Genomic DNA, 19,831 nt, shown 5'->3' on the forward strand with positions numbered 1-19,831 from the left:
TTAGAGCGGAAGGAAAGGTTTTTTTGAGCTATAGGAAGCTTTTTGACCATCGTTAAATTCCTAATCCCTTTCCAATTCATGACAAGATATCGTTTGCGATCAAGCACTTACCTGTGTGGTCTTCAGTCGGTCCAGTCCCTCCGCTTGGTGTTCCATCTCTTCTTAGTATCCAATCCATTTGGTCTGCGTGGAGATTACGCCATCCGCAGTAACCCTCATCAAAGGTACAGTTTACTAGAATTTCAAACGGTTAAGAAGGACGGAAACATCAGCGAAACAATAAAATGTAACATTATTTGCATGGCCAGAAATTAAGAACGGTTACTTTTCGCCAGGTGACTAACACCAATAGCGCATGTAGATTTGTTTAAAATGAACTGCGGTTATGAAACGTATATGTGCACGATCCTTCGCAGTAAAGCACTATTTAAGCAATAGTGAAAATCAGACCTGAAAAAAATTCAGGCCTGTACGGGATTCGAACCACTGACCTCTGCGATACTAGTGCAGCGCTCTACCAATTGAGCTAACAAGCCAACTGGAATCCCGTACAGGCCTGAATTTTTTTCAGGTCTGATTTTCACTATTGCTTAAATAGTGCTTTATTGCGAAGGATCGTGCACATATACGTTTCATAACCGCAGTTCATATATATGTATTTCATATGTTTGTTGTTTGAGCCTATTTTAAATAACATCTTCAGCGAGTTACGACATGGCTAGTTTTTACAAAAGGTCATTGTACACTCCGAAAAAAAAAAGAGAGTCGAATACCATGAAAAACGGGTAGGTAAATTAAACTAAAGCAACAGACAGAACCCATAAGTAGGCTTGCAAGTTGATGTGAAAAAAAAAAATGTTTAGCAGATAAGTACCTGAAGTTTCGGTTGGATTTACACAAATTTCATCCGTTAATATCACATCATCGATTGCAATGTCCCCTTGGTAACTCTGGCCAACGAATCCTTGTAGTACCACCTGCAAAAAAATTGTCATAGATATTTCTCAGAATTTATGGTTTCGTAAACTATTGCGACTTATGCGTATTTGCATTATATTTTCTTTGGTGTAGTTATTATTTCAAATTGTCTGGACTCTTTTTGCAAGAACGCCTCGCAAACAAAAATAAAGACCATTTCTACGCCTCTATAGCCCATAAAACTAAAAAAATCGAAATAAACATGGAAACGTTGGCATGATTTATGTACTTTCTTATTTTGGGCAACTTTCTTCAGTTTGCCCATCTATTACCCTTTCGACCGTTTTCTTTTTTCTACTAATTTGCTTCCAACTCGAAGCTTTAGCTCTGATATCTAACCTAGTATCCTGACTAGACTGTCACGAACAAACCCGACCCAAATTATGGGACAGGTTGGGTGGACCTCAACCAAGTTCTGGTTTGTCTTAATTTTTTCTTAGGCTTTGTGGATGGGTATCACAAATTTATCTAGGATCATCGAGTGCTGTAAAGGAGGCAGGGGAATGTAAGACTGAAGGGGAAAGAGTTTGTTTCGAAAGACTCATTCCGCCAGAGTAGGTTACCCATTGAATCCATGAGATAAATCTTACCTGAAACTCGCCCGCAATAGATATAAAGACAACGGCCTTTCTCCACTGATTGCCTTGGTTTCCTGTTTTTTGCCAAATCAGGTAATTTTGCTGTTGTCCCACAGCCCTCACTAATACAACAAGTCTTCCTATATCTGATCCATACATGTGATAAAAGAAGTGTAAACATTTTGGTCCCCAGATGAAAGGACTCAGGAGCTCTGCGAACTGATGTTGTTTCGCTGGATGTGACGCTTCGATGTAGATATATTTTCCCCCTCCTGTAAAGATATGCGCGAATAGTTACATGCACCGATAAGCATCCGCAAAAGAAAAATTAAGGGCATTATTGTAGTTAATTTACGTCAGCAACACTTGCCTTAGCTTTAAGCTTAAAGTGGAGAAAAGTCACTCTAAAGCGGCGAGCAGACGGTAGAGTTCGGTTAAGATGTTGCTCAACATGCAAAAACTATTTTACCTACTCAGTAAATACATTAAATGGAAGGCGGTTAAATAGTTAAATTAGCAACATCACGTCCTACCATTCAAAGCTTAACCAGTGGTAATAAAGCTGGTAATCATTTTCTCGACAGATAAACGTGGATAATTTGAAAAGGAAGTCAGCAGAGTCAAACTTGGAGATTGTTATTCGGGAGAAACTCTTAGGAAATGTTTCGTTCTGAAGAATAATTATCAATCAGAATACCAAGGATGGGTTAGAGCGGAAGGAAAGGTTTTTTTGAGCCATAGGAAGCTTTTTGACCATCGTTAAATTCCTAATCCCTTTCCCTTTCATGACAAGATATCGTTTGCGATCAAGTACTTACCTGTGTGGTCTTCAGTCGGTCCAGTCCATCTGCTTGGTGTTCCATCTCTTCTTAGTATCCAATCCATTTCGTCTGCGTGGCGATTACGCCATCCGCAGTAACCCTCATCAAAGGTACAGTTTACTAGAATTTTAAACGGTTAAGAAGGACGGAAACATCAGCGAAACAATAAAATGTAGCATTATTTGCATGGCCAGAAATTAAGAACGGTTACTTTTCGCCAGGTGACTAACTCCAATAGCGCATGTAGATTTGTTAAAAATGCTTCGCTTACTCAACTAAAGACGTTTGAGAAAAAAAATTGTATCAAGTTATAAGAATTTACCTGACATTTATCTTTTTTACGTACCTTCAAATGCCCCAACTAGCGTGATATTCTCAGGGGAGACGCACGTTAAATTCGAACTAAAACTAATATCATCAATTGCGATATCAGCAGTGTAACTTGCGCCTGCCATACCTTCAATTATGACCTGAATTGAAATGGTATAAGAATTGTCAGAGTCACAATTTAAAAGGGTGGTTGACTAATTTATATAGCGAATTAGGGGGACAAGGAAATAAGTGAAGACTTTGTGGGAGTTGGAAGTGACGGAGGTTAATGAAGATGCTTGATGCTTATTCGAATGAATTGTTACGAAGTGGTATAGCAAAAAATTGAGACTTATGGGTGACTACGAATACAATGGTCAAATAACATGTAATAGCACTCCAAAAATCATCTTTGATCCTTGAGAAGATTTTTTTTTCGCACCACATGGTTTAATTTATTAAATGAGATTTGCCTCGCTACCTGGTAACTTCCGCTGTAATTCAAGGTCGTGCAGCCCTCAGTCCAGTTGTTGGATAATTTACCTCCATGACGGCTCCATACTCTTAATTCTTTTCCCATCTGATCTTTAATATATACAGACAGACTCTCAATGGCACTGCCGTACATGGAGTAGAAAAACGTTAAACGCTGTATGCCTCTCATCCAAGGACTGTATAACTTGGCACTCTCTTGATATCTACGTGGAAATGAAGTTTCTATGTAAATGTACCAGCCATTTCCTGAAAGAAAATTTAGTTGGAACGTTAACTTGGAAATATAGACTTTGACTGTGGGCGTCCAAAGTTAACAAGTTATCAAGCGTTACCTCTGAAAAAATGAAAAAGTCATGGATTTGAATGTTCCTATACGATTAGGAAAGCATTTTTGGTTTCTGAAATTCTTCACAAATCTTGGCATAAAATTCCGCCTTAAATTTTATTAATGTCCCTATTCTATGTGTAAGTTACATGCATTAAATGTGAGATGCATTAAATGCGAGCCCAAAGGTTTATGTGAAAAAAAAACCACTATGATTGCGCGTAACCTCGATGTTCCGCGATTGACACTGCTGCCTAACAACATAAAGTACCTTTGTAACCGGTTGAGCTGAATAATACCGCTTCCGAGAGAAGCTGCGAAAGATTTTCTGGTTTGATAAACGCCTCCGTGATTAGTTTTAGACAGAAAATTATAGTTAGCGTTTCAGGTCAGGATAAGACCTCGTGTAATCAAGATCGATTTTTAAATAGAAGACGAGTTATACTGTAATCTTCGATAAAGTAATCAAGACCCGCGAACGTTTGTAAGCAACAAGTTATTTTGTGATTACGTTAACTCGTAGTTGTGACATAAAGCGAATTCGAAACTTATAGCTAGTTTTTTACTTTCCTTATTGTTCTTTAATTGCCACGTGCTCGGTATCCAAATTGAGATAACATTATTCGTTAAGCTATGATCGCACAATACTTAGGCAATTTCTTCACGTAATGATTTCAGCTGACCGCTTAGATATAAGAACGCCTCAAAGAAAAGGAAAAAGATAAAGAAAGAAAAGATCCTATGTTGGTTTGGTTTTTGTCGCATGCGTGTGTATCAAACCGGGAATCGAGTGCCAATTCTAACTTGAAAAGAAACATTTACAGCTTTGCATCTCAACTATCTCATCAGCTTTTCAACCATTTGATTTGGATGTCAGATGACATCATGTTTCTCTTGTGTTTCTTGAACTTAATAAAATTGATTTTGGGGTGACACCATTCTCTACGTACCTGAGTGGTCGCTGCTTGGTCCTGTGTCAAAACTAGGAGTAGCTCCTTGCCGGAGGAGCCAATCAAAATGATCCCCTCTCCTTTCATTCCGCCAGTTACACAGTGTTTTGTGATCAAAGGAGCAATTTCCTAGAAAGAAAAAGGGTACTGAATTTAAGTTGTATTGGAATGACACCATTTTTAACCAAGTTATCTTGGTGTATTAGGGGCTCGTCGTTCACCATCCTCATATCAGTGGTTTTTCAAGTCGCGATAAAACATCCAAACCAACCGAGCATACGTCTTTTGGTAATCTGGTTCATAAGCCCATTTTGAGTAACACCTTCAACGAGTTACGAAATGGTTAGTTTTTAAACAAGGTTTGTACGCTCCAAAAAGGTCAAATTCGATGAAAAAAGGGTAGATAAATGGAATTAAAACAACAGACAGAATCTATAATATTCGAGGTGATGTGTACTTGTTATTAACAGATTCCAGATATCAATAACAAGTTGAATGTCACCTTTTGAACGAATTATTTTAGTTACGAATATTAAACGAAAATTGAAGAGAAACAAAAGACGGGATAAACTGTGGGGCAGTAAAGAATGGCATATACATCGTTTTCAATGTCTGAAGACAGTACCTGTTACAAACAAACACTTAAAAATATTGGAATGCTCACAAACACCAAATCCATTTTACGGGAGTGCCGTTTCGGATGATAGGTTTGGTGGAACCAAAACATTTTCGGATGCATTTTTAAAAAAATCCGTTTATACGACCATTCCAAAGAGCAGGCAGCTGCATTTAACAATGCCTAGATTCAAACTAAAAAAATAAAACGAAAGTGCTGTAACGAATATAACCTTGGATGTAAAAATGAAAGGCATAGACAACTTATCAACTTATTTGCTATATCAAGACTGTTTTAATTCCCAAATGGGATATTTACCTGTGAGGTTTTGCGAAGAGACACCATTTGTTGCAAGAAGCACATGCGTCAAAAACCATAGCGAGAATCCTTGGAGAAACGTGAACATAGTAATCTTGAACTGCGCACTGTCTAGAAAGTTGAGAAGAACGATGATAAGAATACTTTAAATTTCCTTTCAGTCGATTATCATTATGTTAATATATTTGACTGGATGCCCGATAAGCAGTGATAAACAACAAACGAATGTCTTAAAAATTTCTGCTCCCGCTTCCCACCCTCTCCCGTCCCTGTTCTCCCGGGCTCCCCGCCCCCCTGCTGTCCCCCTCCACAATAAAACCGACAAAACCCCGGAGCTTCTAGAGGAAATGCGCAAGCTGAATGCACTTCTATTTACCCTAAAATAAAAAAAGTTCGAGACCCTTCTGAAAGCACTTGTTCGTTTAAAGCCTGCTTTTAGCCACGAATGGTCAATTATCAGTTTGAGAGAGAAATCTTTCAAAATTTTTAATCTTGTAGAGCATCTTATCGCACTTCAAGAGTTGAGAATATTTCGATGTCCAAATCGAGAATATTCCGAAAAGGAGTCGACTGTTTGTGAATCAAAAGAATAAAAGTCAAGCTAACGACAATTTTGCAGGTCTGTATTATAAGCACTCAGTGGAAAATGAAGAGAAGTCACGAAGCATTCATGACCTTCAAGTGCAAAATGAAAAAAAAAAAAAAAAAATAAAGAAGCAAGCAGTAGGCTTATTTTTGAGGTAAGCCATAAGTCATGTGTTTGTTTGTAGTCGGAGTGAACGTAGGCCAGGGGCCCGTTTCTCGAAGGTTCCGGTAACTTAACGGACCCGTAAAGCTGTTATGTATTCTTTTAAGATGGCGATTTCAAAAGTTTTGAAAATGATGGAATAAAACTATCAGCTAAAGAAACAAAAAGGACTTGTTTTGGGTGCCAGAACCTGCTTCCCTATCCTTTAAATTTTGATTTTAAAACATTGCTTCGGGCCCGTTAAGTTACCGGGACTTTCGAGAAACGGGCCCCTGGTCAGTCAGATATTTCTTGCGTATTGGATTTCGCAACAATAAGTAAGTCAATAATGGTCGACACGAAGTTAAAAGTTTGAAACGTAATAAGCTGTTATCTATATTTAAAAGAAATCTTCACATGGTTAAATTAAGTCGTCGAGCAATGAACTCATATTTTTGCGTCATTCCTTAGGGTCGAATGACTCTAAGAAGGAAGTGTTTTAAGAATATGGAACGAACTCTAGACTTTTGGATCATCAAGTGGCATTAGACTGTGTACTTGTTGTGATATTGTTGTCGCTATGCCAATTTCATGATACTTTTTTGGCTAAAAATGCAGTAAAAAGTGATTTCTTTCATCGCTCCGACGTCACAGGCTGTTATCTAAGTTTACTTTGGGGCTCTAGTTGTCCCATCAACTATAATGAAACAATTTAAACGGATGTTTCTTGCGTGGTTGTAAAGTAATTAGCAGATATCCAATATTTCCCAATCACATTAGATAAAGAACTATTATGTAGCATCCATGTTATGCTTGTGATAATTCGAGAAGTCAACTATGTATATTCTGTCAGAACATGCCAATTAGAATACGCTTTTATTTGTAGCCGGAGCAAAAAAACTTTGAAAGCCAAACTCAGACAGATTGTTCATAGTATTTCATACTGGTGGCGTTTTCAGTCCATTCACGATCAGAGTACAGATCAAAAATTGGAATTTTCTTTCTACCTTTGGTTTACGGTAAGAATGACCTTTGTTTACCGAAAAAATAAAACAGTAAACATGGATAGACTACCGTGGTCGCAGAAGTTTAAAAGCCCGTCAACGAAGCAGTCAAACACTGAATGACAAAAGTGCGATCACAGCACGTCAATAAAGTATTACTCGTGAAGCTTCCATAAAATGTTGTTGAGATAAGGAAGAATTGGAGCTCAACGGCAGCAAAACAACACAAATGCTTCTTTAGTTACATATTCGAGCCAGCGCCTCTTGACTTTTAAGGAACCGGCAAATATACAGCAGAACCAATAACTGGCCAAGCCATTAATGTGCGTTTGTCGTATATTTTTGTAGCGGACTTACACAGACAGTTGTCGCTGTCTTTAATGAAAGCCAACGTAGAGAGATGTTGCTTGCGTGGTTGGAAAATAAAGCTGACCAAGAATAGCCTTTATGTAATATTTTCCGCTCTCATAAGAAAAGAGTAATCATGAAGCATTCATGATCTGCTTGTTAAAAGGAGAAAAAAGGAAACAGTAGGCTTTTTTCTCTCAGAATATGCCAATTAGAAAATAGGTTCGTTTATGGACGGAGTTAAAAACAGATGTTTAACGCTTATTAAATTTCAGTGCACAGTTAAGGAAGTCAACGATCGTCGACTAGAAATTCAAATGGTAAAACGCGATGAGAGGTAGTCATCTATTTTTAAAGAAAATCCTTACATAGTTAGGTTGCGCCTTTTTAAAAATAAATATATCTTATTAGACGTTATGTTGTGTAGTATTGCTGAGTATTTTAACGAGTTGTGCCGTATTTTGACGAGCCCGTAGTGCGAGTCAAAATAAAAATAACGAGTAAAAATACACAGCGATACTACACAAAAAAACGTCTAATAAGTTATTTATTTTCCAACACGCCAAATTGTTAATTCTGTGCGGGCGAATTTAGCGGATATTTATTTATGGGTATTGCGTGACAGAAGTATGCGAAGCGGCATGGAATTAGCGCCTTGTCGGTTTGCTGTTTCTATTTTCTTCAATAAATGAAGGAATTTCCTGTTTGTCTGTTTTTCTTCGTTCGATTCATTCAATAAACTTGGATCTATATTTTCCAGCCATACCGCCTCTTCGTCGTCAGAAATATGATTCAAATTGTACGCCATTTTTATTTTCGAAACTTCCATCCAATTCTTCGCTTGCGCCATGCTAGAAAACCTGTCCAACCGGTTCTCTGGAGTACAAATACCACGTGATATTTGTACTCGTCTATAGCATTATTTGTACTCTATGGAGTGTGGTTGGATATTAATTCCCATTCTTTAAGATTTTTGACGTCGATTCACTGGCCAAGCTATTAACGTGTGTTTGTCGTATAGTTTTGTAGCGGACTTACACAGACAGTTGTCGCTGTCGTTAATGAAAGCCAACTTAGACAGATGTTGCTTGCGTGGTTGGAAAATAAAACTAACGAAAAAATGGCATTTATATAATATTTCCTGCTCTGATGAGATAAAGAGCAATCATGAGGCATTCATGATCTGCTTATAAAAAGGCGAAAAAAGGAAACAGAAGGCTTTTTTCTCTCAAAATATCATAATGCTAATTAGAAAATAGGTTTGTGTATAGACGGAGTCAAAAACAGATGTTTAGTGCTTATTAAATTTCAGTACATTACGGAAGTCAACGATCGTCGACTAGAAGTTCAAATGGTAAAACACGAGGAGAAGTAGTCATATATTTCTAAAGAAAATCCTTACATAGTTTGATTGCGCCTATTTAAAAATAATTCGCATTATCTAAGATTTTTGACGTCGAATGAATGAATGAAGTGCTCTCAAACTTTTGAAAGACTTGTAGAGGTTAACACATATAATCATGTGTCAATTTTTAGCTACGTAATTCATTAAGAATGCAGTAAAAGGTAATTTGTCCATCTCTTGGCGACATGAGTGGTTTTCTAAGTCTACCTCCAATTGTCCCATTAACCACATCAACTGCAATGTAAATTTCCCGCTAAATGCGTCTTCACTTCGACAGGATAAGATATCCTTGCCAAGCCACTATTTTCTAAATTTCAGAACATTTGTTGAGCGTCCTAACCTTTAAGCAGACGTTCCCACTCCGTAACAGTGCATGAGGGATATCCTATAATGAGTTTCTTGCTGACACTGAGTAAGAATAATGAACACAATTCTGTTTCCAATTTTACGATGCGTTCGGCATAATCAAATAAACAGCAGCTGTCATAATTAATGTTGACCGGAAGTTACAGCATCGATTACTGAGTGTTTCAAATGAAGCACAAATATATGAATGGGAAAGTTTTCTTGGTTTTGAAAAATGCTATTTTTATTTTCCCTGTAATATATTTTCTTAAGTAAAACTTGTTCAATTTTGCATGTGCGCATTTTGTGTTTCTTTGCCTGTCTTATGACATTTTCCCGTCTCACGGAAAAAGATGTTTTTTATCATGTCACGAGCAAGGGACAGAAAAAATAGTCATGTTGAATCGAACTTCAGACCTTTAATTCCATATCAGGCCCCAGAATTTTTTTTCTTTGTCCAGCACTCGTGACTAGACAAAAGAGCTCTTTCTTTTTTTACCGAGCTGAAAATCTACCACTTTTCTTATTCTGTTCAGAAACTATAAATAGCTACCAGCGATCGACTGATAGCGGGAAATTCAACATCAATTTTTAATTTTTCACTACCGTGCTTAAGTGTGATCTTTTCCAGACCTCAGACCTCAAACCTCGAGCACTTAGGGCCCCACATGTACACATGTGCTATATGGGTATTTAAAAGCAACCTCACAATACAAGACCATCATTTGGACTCTTACAAATATTTTGTTGAATTTACGAATGTCATACGAGGAGTCACATGATGCAGACCCGACTTGTATTTGCATTTGCTCTTAACAGCAATTTGATAATAACTTATAAAAATAATAAGAACCTATTCACTGAGTGGGAGGGCCGGAGGGGAAAATATTTTTGTCGAGTTCTGTAGGGCATGAACGTCCGTGCACGTCATGAAAGTCTTGAACATCCGTGCTTCATAAACATCAGTAAGCATTTCTTCATATGACTACTAAGTGCTTGAAATTTCGAAATATTCTTTTTAACTTGGATAAGACGCGATAGACTGGCGCGCGCTGGAAAACCGCAAAAACGATTTCACTGGAAAACTTTTCCTTTTTTTTTTTTAAATTAGAACAAGAGACTCAAAATTCATTGAAAAACGTGACCCTGTCCCCCTTCACAATGAAAGCGGCAAAACCCCGGAGCTTCTAGAGGAGATGTGCTAGCTAAATGCACTCCACTGAGTCACTCATCCTAAAATGAAAAAAAGTTCGAGACGCCTCTAAAGTAGTCTCCCTTGTAGCAGTTTTTAGTCTCGTCACGCAACGCTCCTCCCCACAAACGACTGCTCACATTCGAACAACATTCCTTACCGCTACTTCAACCAATCACCATTCGGATTACATATGCCGAGAACTCTGCGCGCCAAAGTAATCTAACCAATCATATTGTTTGTTTCATCTTGGAGTTCAAAGCTTTCAAAAGTGGCAACCTTTGAATAAGCGTTTGATGTTGTTAGTAATACATTTTGAATTCCTAGCTTAGATGCGCAGCAAAAAACTGGAATTAGGAAAATAGTTGAGGAAAGAAAGGATGTATTTGTCAATCTTCCTAATGGTTTCGGGAAATCTCTCCTGTATCAAACACTACCAGTCGTGTTTGATCTTACCTCACAAAAGCCTGATCATATCGTCGTCGTGGTCTCACCATTGGTAAGCCTTATGGACGACCAAGTGTCCCATTTGAAGGAGCTGGGGCTAAAAGCAGCTAACATAAGTTCACTTGAGGATGGTGAACGCACTCGTGTTGAAAGCGGCAAATATTCCTTAGTTTACGGATCCCCTGAAGCGTGGTTGAAGAACGAACGCTGGAGATTTATGCTGACGAACTCTGTGTATTCCAAAAAACTCTGTGCCATTGCCGTCGATGAAGCGCATGTTGTAAGACAGTGTGAGTGTTTAAATAAAAACGAGACTACAGCAAAACCTTCTTCGGCGTTTCCTCCATCAAGAAACTACGATCAAATGCAGAATTTGAAAACGCGGGAAAAATGATATTGATTACAATCTTTTGTACTCTGATTGGTCACATAAGAAACGATGTCAGTGACCTCACTGTTGCAAAGACAACAAAGGGAAAGGAATGTTGTTTGAATGTGAGCAGCCGTTTGTGGGGAGGAGCGTTGCTTGACGAGACTAAAAACGGCTACAAGGGAGACTACCTCTAAAGGCACCTGGTCGTTTAAAGCCTCCTTTTTAGCCACGAATGGTCAAAATATGGAACGAACTCTAGACGTTTAGATCATCAAAAGGCATTAGACTGTGTACTTGTTGCAATGTTGTTGTTATGCCAATTTCATGATACTGTTTTTTTGGCTAAAAATGCAGTAAAAAGAGATTTGTTCATCCTTCTGACATCACAGGCTGTTTTCTGAGTTGAAATTGAGGTTCTAGTGGTCCCTTTATTCAGCATCAATTATAATGAAACAAGCATCCAGAGTTTTATTTTTGTCGGAATATGCTGATTAGAGTAGATTTTTGTTTTTTAGACCGAGTTAGAGAAAAATTAATGAAACTCAACTTAGACTGATGTTTCTTGCGTGGTTGGAAAGTAATTAGCAGGTATCCAATATTTCCCAATCACATTAGATAAAGAACTATTATGTAGCATCCATGTTATGCTTGTAATTATTTGAAAAAAAGCCAAACTCAGACAGATTGTTCATAGTATTTCATACTGGTGGCGTTTTCAGTCCATTCACGATAAAAAAATTTGAATTTTCACTCTACCTTTGGTTTGCGGAAAAAATGACCATTGCATACCGGAAAAACAAAACAGAGAACATGGATGGGCTACCGTGGTCGCAGAAGTTTAAAAGCCCGTTAACGAAGCACTCAAACACTGAAGGACAAAAGTGCGATCACTCAGCACATCGATAAAGTATTACTCGTGAAGCTTCCATAAAATGTTGTTGAGATAAGGAAGAATTGGAGCTCAACGGAAGCAAAACAACACAAATGATTCTCTTGTTACATATTCGATCCGGCACCTCTTGACTTTTAAGGAACCGGCAAATATACAGAAGATATTGCAAATCTCCAACTTTATCCTTCTTTTTTTCAACCTGTTTTACCCGAAGAATTACTGTCAGAAATATCACTTGTACCGAATGATAAGTCTCATGGTTTGTACTCCTCAACAACCAAATTATTAAAATGTTCGAGTACCGTCATAGCTCCTGTCCTTTAGCTACTTGATACATCGATCAGATTAGGGACTTATCCATCACAACTCAAAATTGCTAAAATTACACCAGTATTTAAGAGTAACGATGATACTGACGCAAACAACTACAGACCTATCTCTTTACTTTCAAACTTTAACAGAGTATTCGAGAAAATGATTTACAACAGATTGGCGAGCTACATAAAGAAACACGAACTTTTGTATTCCTCACAATACGGCTTTTGTAAGGAGCATTCAACCCAGTACGCAATATTGGACATTGTTAATGATATACAGGCAAACATGAATCAACGATTGCTATCTTGTGGAATATTCATTGATCTCAAAAAAGCTTTCGACACGGTCGATCACGACATTTTGCTTGATAAACTCGATCACTATGGCTTTCGTGGATTAAGTAATGATTGGTTCTTCTCATATCTTAGAAATCGCACGCAAACAAACAACGCAAGTAGGCCATTGTATTTCAGATAAAGCTGTCGTTGGATGTGGTGTTCCTCAAGGATCAATTCTTGGACCATTATTTTTCTTGCTATTTGTCAATGATATCTACAGATGCTGGAATAAATTTAAGTTTTACCTGCAGACGCCCTAACATTTTGTATGCGAACGAAAATCTGAAAGACTTTGAAACAATTGTCAACAACGAGTTACAAAACCTTTATAACTGGTTGACAGCCAACAAATTAACTCTTAACACTAAAAGATCCAACTTTGTAATTTTTCATCCTTACCAAAACCGACTGGCTTACTAACTAAAACTCTGCATTTTCGATAACGAAAAGAATAAATATGTTCGTCTCGAGTCTAAGGTTCACATAAATTAGGTGGGCGTTCCTACTGATCAGAATCTCTCTTGGAAATACAACATTGATTCTATTGCAACAAAAATTAGTAAAAATGTTGGGCTATTTGTAAAGCTACGCCACTCTGTACCTTGAAAAATACTATCGAATATTTATAAGTCATTAATCCACCCTTATTTAACCTATGGTCTTGCCGCCTGGGGTCAGACATTGATGACTCATCTTAAAATTCTTATTCTTCAGAAAAGAGCCCTTCGTCTGCTGTACTTTGCAGACTGGCATGACCATGCAATTCCTTTATTTCTTAAAGCAAACGTGCTTCCGATAATTTTTCTTTATTACGAGTCGGTACATACTAAACCTATTTCAGAAAACGTCTAATATTCATTTATACAATACATGATCGTTTACGTCTGGTATGTTTTATGTTAAAAGGTCGAGACTAGAAATAAAAAACAATTCCTTCTCTCTGATCGGAGTAAATCTGTGGAATAAGATACCAATCTGTAGAACGGATCTCCCAAAGAAAGCTTTTAAAATAGTCCTTCGCAAATTGCTATTTGATATCTTAGAAAAAGAAGATAACTATATTCAAATCCCCATGATCATTAAAAAGGTAGGTACATAGATACACTTTCTAAGTTTAATTGTCGTCTTATCTTTTTCTAACGGACTGTGTAAATAAAGACTCCTTGTCCTTAGATACCAGACGATTTATGTTATTCAGGTACTTGTCTTGCCGCGCCAAGATTAGCTTTCTAGCCATTTGCGTGGGAAACTATCCCACTTTAATTTTATGTAAAAAGATCAAAGAATAAAAATTGTTGTTACTGTTGTAACAATCACTTGCCAAGCCATTAATGTGCGTTTGTCGTATATTTTTGTAGCGGACTTACACAGACAGTTGTCGTTGTCGTTAATGAAAGCCAACTTAGACAGATGTTGCTTGTGCGGTTGGAAAATAAAGCTGACGGAAAATAGCATTTATCTAATATTTCCCGCTCTCCTGAGATAAAGAGCAATCATGAAGAATTCATGATCTACTTTTTAAAAGGCGAAAAAAGGAAACAGAAGTCTTTTTTCTCTCAGAATATGCCAATTAGAAAATAGGTCTGTTTATAGACGAAGTCAAAAACAAATGTTTATTGCTCATTGAATTTCAGTACATTAAGGAAGTCAACGATCGTCGACTAGAAATTCAAATGGTAAAACACGATGAGAAGTAGCTATCTATTTTCAAAGAAAATCCTTACATAGTTAGATTGCGCCTTTTTAATAATTTTTAATAATTCCCATTATCTAAGATTTTTGACGTCGAATGAATGAATGAAGTGCTCTCAAACTTTTGAAAGACTTCCAGAGGTTAAAACATATAATTATGTGCCAACTTTTAGCCACTTATTTTCATTAAGAATGCAGTAAACGGTAATTTGTTCATCTCTTGGTGACATGGGTGGTTTTCTAAGTCTACATCCAATTTCCCGTTATACCACATCAAGTGTGGTGTAAATATGCGCTAAATGCGGGAGTATCTTTCAGGTCTCTACTTCGACAGGATAAGATCTCCTTGCCAAGCCCACTATTTTCTAAATTTCAGAACATTTGTTGAACGTCCTAACCTTTAAGCAGACGTTTCCTCTCCGTAACAGTGCATGAGGGATGTCCTCCACTGGGTTTCTTGCTGATACTGAAAAAGAATAATGAACACAATTCTGTTTCCAATTTTACGATGCGTTTGGCATAATCAAATAAAACACCAGCTGTTATAATTAATATTAACCGGAAGTTCCTGCATCGATTATAGAACGTTTCAAATGAAGCACTGGTATATGAATGAGAAAATTTTATTGTTTTTGAAAAGAGGCTATTTTTGTTTTCCCCGGAATACATTTTCTTAAGAAAAATTTGTTCAATTCATTGCATGTGGGAATTTTGTGTTTCTCTGCCTGTCTTATGACGATTTTCCCTTCTCATGGATAAAAGTATTATCACAGTGGTTTTTTTGATGACCAAACATAAAACGGAAAAATATGTTTTTCATCATGTCCCGAGTACGGGACAAAGAAAAAATAGTGTTATGTTGAATCGAACTACAGACCTTCAATTCCATATGAAAACTCAGAATTTTTTTCTTTGTCCCGCGCTCGTGACTAGAAAAAATATCTTCCTCTCTTTTTACCGAGCTCAAAATTTACCAAAATTTTTCTTATTCTGTTTACAAACTTAAAATGGCTACCAGCGATCGACTGATAGCGGGAAATTCAACCTCAATTTTTAATTTTCCACTACAGCGTTACAATATAGTTTATTCAGCATAAACTATAATGTAACAAGCATCTGGATGTTTATGTTTGTCGGAATATGCTAAATGATTAGAGTATATTTTTGTTTTTTAGACCGGGTTAGAGAAGATTAATGAAACTCAACTTAGACGGATGTTTCTTGCGTGGCTGGAAAGTAATTAGCAGGTATCCAATATTTCCCACTCACATTAGATAAAGAGCTATTATGTAGCATCCATGTTCTGCTTGTAATAACTCGAGAAGTCGACTATGCATATTCTATCAGAATATGCCAATTAGAATACGCGTTTATTTGTAGCCGGAGCAAAAGTAGTTTAAAAACCAAACTCAGAAAGGAAGTCAACAACAAATGGTAAAACACGATGAGAACTAGTCATCTATTTTTAATATTATTCATAGAATTTCATACTGGTGGCGTTTTCAGTCCATTCACGATCAGTGTTCAGATAAAAAAATTGGAATTTTCTTTCTACCTTTGATTTTCGGAAACAATGACCTTTGTATACCAGAAAAACGAAACAGAAATCATAGATAGGCCACCGTGGTCGTAGAAGTTTAAAAGCCCGTCAACGAAGCACTCAAACACTGAATGACAAAAGTGCGATCACTCAGCACGTCAGTAAAGTATTACTCGTGAAGCTTCCAGAAAATTTTGTTGAGTTAAGGAAGAATTGGAGCTCAACGGCAGCAAAACAACACAAATGCTTCTATAGTTACATATTCGAACCGGCTCCTTTTGACGTTTAAGGAACCGGCAAATATACAACAGAACCAATAACTGGCCAAGCCATCAATGTGCGTTTGTCGTATATTTTTGTAGCGGACTTACACAGACAGTTGTCGCTGTCGTTAATGAAATCAAACCTAGACAGATGTTGTTTGCGTGGTTGGAAAATAAAGCAGATGGAAAGTAGCATTTATCTAATATTTTCCACTCTCACGAGAAAAAGAGTAATCATGAAGCATTCATGATCTGCTTGTAAAAAGGCGAAAAAAGGAAATAGAAGGCTTTTTTCTCTCAGAATATGCTAATTAGAAAATAGATTTGTTTATAGACGGAGTCAAAAATAGATGTTTAGTGTTTATTGAATTTTAATACATTAAGGAAGTCAACGATCGTTGACGAGAATTCAAATGGTAAAACGCGATGAGAAGTAGTCATCTATTTTTAAAGAAAATCTTTACATAGTTAGATTGCGCCTTTTTAAAAATAATTCGCATTATCTAAGATTTTTGACGTCGAATAAATGAATGAAGTACTCTCAAACTTTTGAAAGACTTTTAGGGGTTAAAACACATAATCATGTACCAATTTCCAGCCACGTATTTTCATTAAGAATGCAGTAAACGGTAATTTGTTCATCCCTTGACGATATGGGTGGTTTTCTAAGTCTTCCTCCAGTTGTCCCGTTATACCACTTCAACTGCAATGTAAATTTCGCGCTAAATCCGTCTTCACTTCGACAGGATACGATCTCCTTGCCTAACCCACTATTTTTTAAATTTCAGAACATTTGTTGAGCGTCCTAACCTTTAAGAAGACGTTTCCTCTCCGTAACAGTGCATGAGGGATGTCCTCCAATGGGTTTCTTGCTAACACTGAGGAAGAATCATGAACACAATTCTGTTTCCAAGGTTACGAGGCGTTTGATATATTCAAATGAAACACCAGCTGTCATAATTAATGTTTGCCGGTAGTTAGTACATCGATTATTGAATGCTTCAAATGAAGCAATGGTATATGGATGGGAAAGTTTTATTGTTTTTGAAAAAAGGCCATTTTTATTTTCCCTGCAGTACATTTTCTTAAGAAAAAGTTGTTCAATTCATTGCATGTGCGCATTTTGTTTCTTTGCCTGACTTATGACATCTTTCCCGTCTCATGGATATTAGTGTTATCATAGTGGTTATTTGATATGACCAAACATAAAACGGATAAAGATGTTTTTCATTATGTCCGAGCGGGACGAAGAAAAAATAGTAAGTTATGTTGAATCGAACTTCAGACCTTCAATTCCATGTGAGAACTCAGAATTTTTTTTCTTTGTCCCGCGCTTGTGACTAGACGAAAAAGCTTCCTCTTTTTTACCGAGCTTAAAATTTACCATCTGATTCTGTTCACAAACTTAAAATGGCTACCACCGATCGACGGATAGCGGGAAAATTAACAAATGGTAAACACCACAGCGTACACTATTGAGTTATGGATGCACGCGGGAGGTTACCAAGCACGAATGAAGCGTAAGAGTCGCGCGAGGCGATAGCCGAGAGCGACTCTAGCTTCTTGAGTGCTTAGCAAACCTCCCCAGTGCATCCATAACTCAATAGTGTACACTGTGGCGTTTACGATTTGTTTTATAACATAACATTGATACATTGTAGCAAAAGAGTTTTGTTTTATCTAACAGATCTTACGTGACCAGAAAAAACAAGCGCGCGCGGAAAACAGTCTTTGCATTTGCTCACGTCAGCAGCGTACACCCATGGGCAAATGGTGGACGCTGAATTGACCAATCAGAGCACGTGCTTTACTTTGGTGATTTTATAATACAAAAACAATTTTTAATTTTTCACTCAAGCGCGTAAGTGTGATCCTTTTCAGACCTCAGACCGTGGACCACGAGCACCTAGGGCCCCATATATGTACTCTATGGGTATTTAAAAGTAACCTCACAATACAAGACCATCACCCAGACTCTCACAAATATTTCGTTGAATTTTACGAATGTCATACTTGTATTTGCATTCGCTCTAAACAGAAATTTGATAATAACTTATAAAAGTAATATGAACCTATTGACTGAGTGGGAGGGCCGGACGGGAAGATATTTGGCAGACCCTACTTGTAATTGCATATGCTCTTAACAGCAATTTGACATAACATGAAAATATTATGAATCTATTGATTGAATGGGAGGGCCAGGCGGGAAAATATTTTGCTCGAGTTCCGTAGGTCATGAACGTCCGTGAACGTCATGAAAGTCATGAACATCCGTGCGTCATAAACATCAGTAAGCATTTTATCATAGGACTACTGAGTGCTGGAAATTTCGAAATATTCTTTTTAACTTAGATCAGACGCGATAGACTGGCGCGCACAGGAAAACCGCAAAAACGATTCCACAGGAAAAACTTTTCCTTTTTTAAGAACTAGAACAAGAGACTCACAAGTTATCGAAAAACGTCACTTATTTTCTGACTTTTGCTCACTGCTGTCGCTCATTTTTTGCAGCGACAGAAAACATTTTTTTTTTTTTGTCAAACAAAGCCGTACAAGTTACTTGGGCCATATGATAACTTTTGTTATTAATACGATCGAAACGTCTATGAGGCTAGATTTTTAGCATGTTTAAGCCAAACTACCACAAATGATACCAAAACACAAATAATTTTATTTATAACCAATCGCAATTATACAACGGTTGTAAAAAGAAGCCAGTTGAGAAAACTTTTCTCCCGGTTAGGTTATTGGACGACAAAGAACTTTCCTTTATTGACAATCTTTTAGTTTTCATAACACGTAGATTGTTTAATTTGTACGCTCGATGATGTCAAACAATGCTATCAATATGATTCCTCTGGATCACAATATAGGTTTCATTTAAGATAGATTTAGTACCCGGTACTCGGAAAAGTTCAAATAACTAAAGCTAAACCTAAATACCTGTTACTAACCCTGTTTTCTTGATCAGTACTACAAAGAGCGCGGGTCATAGATCCGGTAGGAAAAAACGAGGTTTCCTTTCTTACTGTGCGGACCGAGAGAAGGCAGTTAGCAAGATCTTCATGAGATCTCTGGGTTTAAGTAGAGGGAGAAGATTTCAATTTAAACGAACTTTAAATTTAGTGAACCGTACTTCATAGTACAGCCAATTATGGTGATAACTGATCGATGTAATAATGGCTAATATTAACATTTATGTATTTTTGACCTCTAATAATCATAAAACATAATTGTATCGAGGGCAGAACAGTTCCCCTTCTCCAAATCTAGAAGTAGTTTTATCCTCAGATGTTTGATTCAATTTTTTTTAAAACGATTTGGCTATGTAATTTTTAACATCTTTTTTGCACAGATGTACAAGTTTTATTTCTTTTGGGTAGATAGCTACACGGGTTACAATTAGTTGGCTACAGCTAACCGAGGTGTGTGACTTGACAGAAGGTTCTGTCTAAAAGTCTCATTCAGAGCGGAAACACTGAAGGAAAATGATCCCGAATTTGGAATGGTCACCAAAACCTGAAGTTTTTCGATATCATGGGCTATAAGTTCATAAC

The 19,831-nt window shown here is 37.2% G+C and overlaps 1 protein-coding gene across 1 annotated transcript in view; it reads right to left on the bottom strand.

The window, feature by feature from the left end:
* Window positions 1-17,163, bottom strand: part of LOC148732140 (MAM and LDL-receptor class A domain-containing protein 1-like) — a 57,838-nt gene extending 40,675 nt beyond the window's left edge. Inside the window, 10 exon segments of the mRNA XM_088756411.1 lie at window positions 112-234; window positions 875-977; window positions 1,569-1,828; window positions 2,375-2,497; window positions 2,724-2,847; window positions 3,168-3,427; window positions 4,457-4,585; window positions 5,391-5,501; window positions 14,870-14,937; window positions 17,085-17,163. Of these exon segments, the coding sequence (XP_088612537.1) occupies window positions 112-234; window positions 875-977; window positions 1,569-1,828; window positions 2,375-2,497; window positions 2,724-2,847; window positions 3,168-3,427; window positions 4,457-4,585; window positions 5,391-5,478 (1,210 nt within the window). The 5' untranslated portion in view covers window positions 5,479-5,501; window positions 14,870-14,937; window positions 17,085-17,163.
* Between the last annotated feature and the right edge of the window lie 2,668 nt (window positions 17,164-19,831).

This window comes from Stylophora pistillata, chromosome 4 (assembly GCF_964205215.1).
Source record: "Stylophora pistillata chromosome 4, jaStyPist1.2, whole genome shotgun sequence".
NCBI classification, from domain to species: domain Eukaryota; kingdom Metazoa; phylum Cnidaria; class Anthozoa; order Scleractinia; family Pocilloporidae; genus Stylophora; species Stylophora pistillata.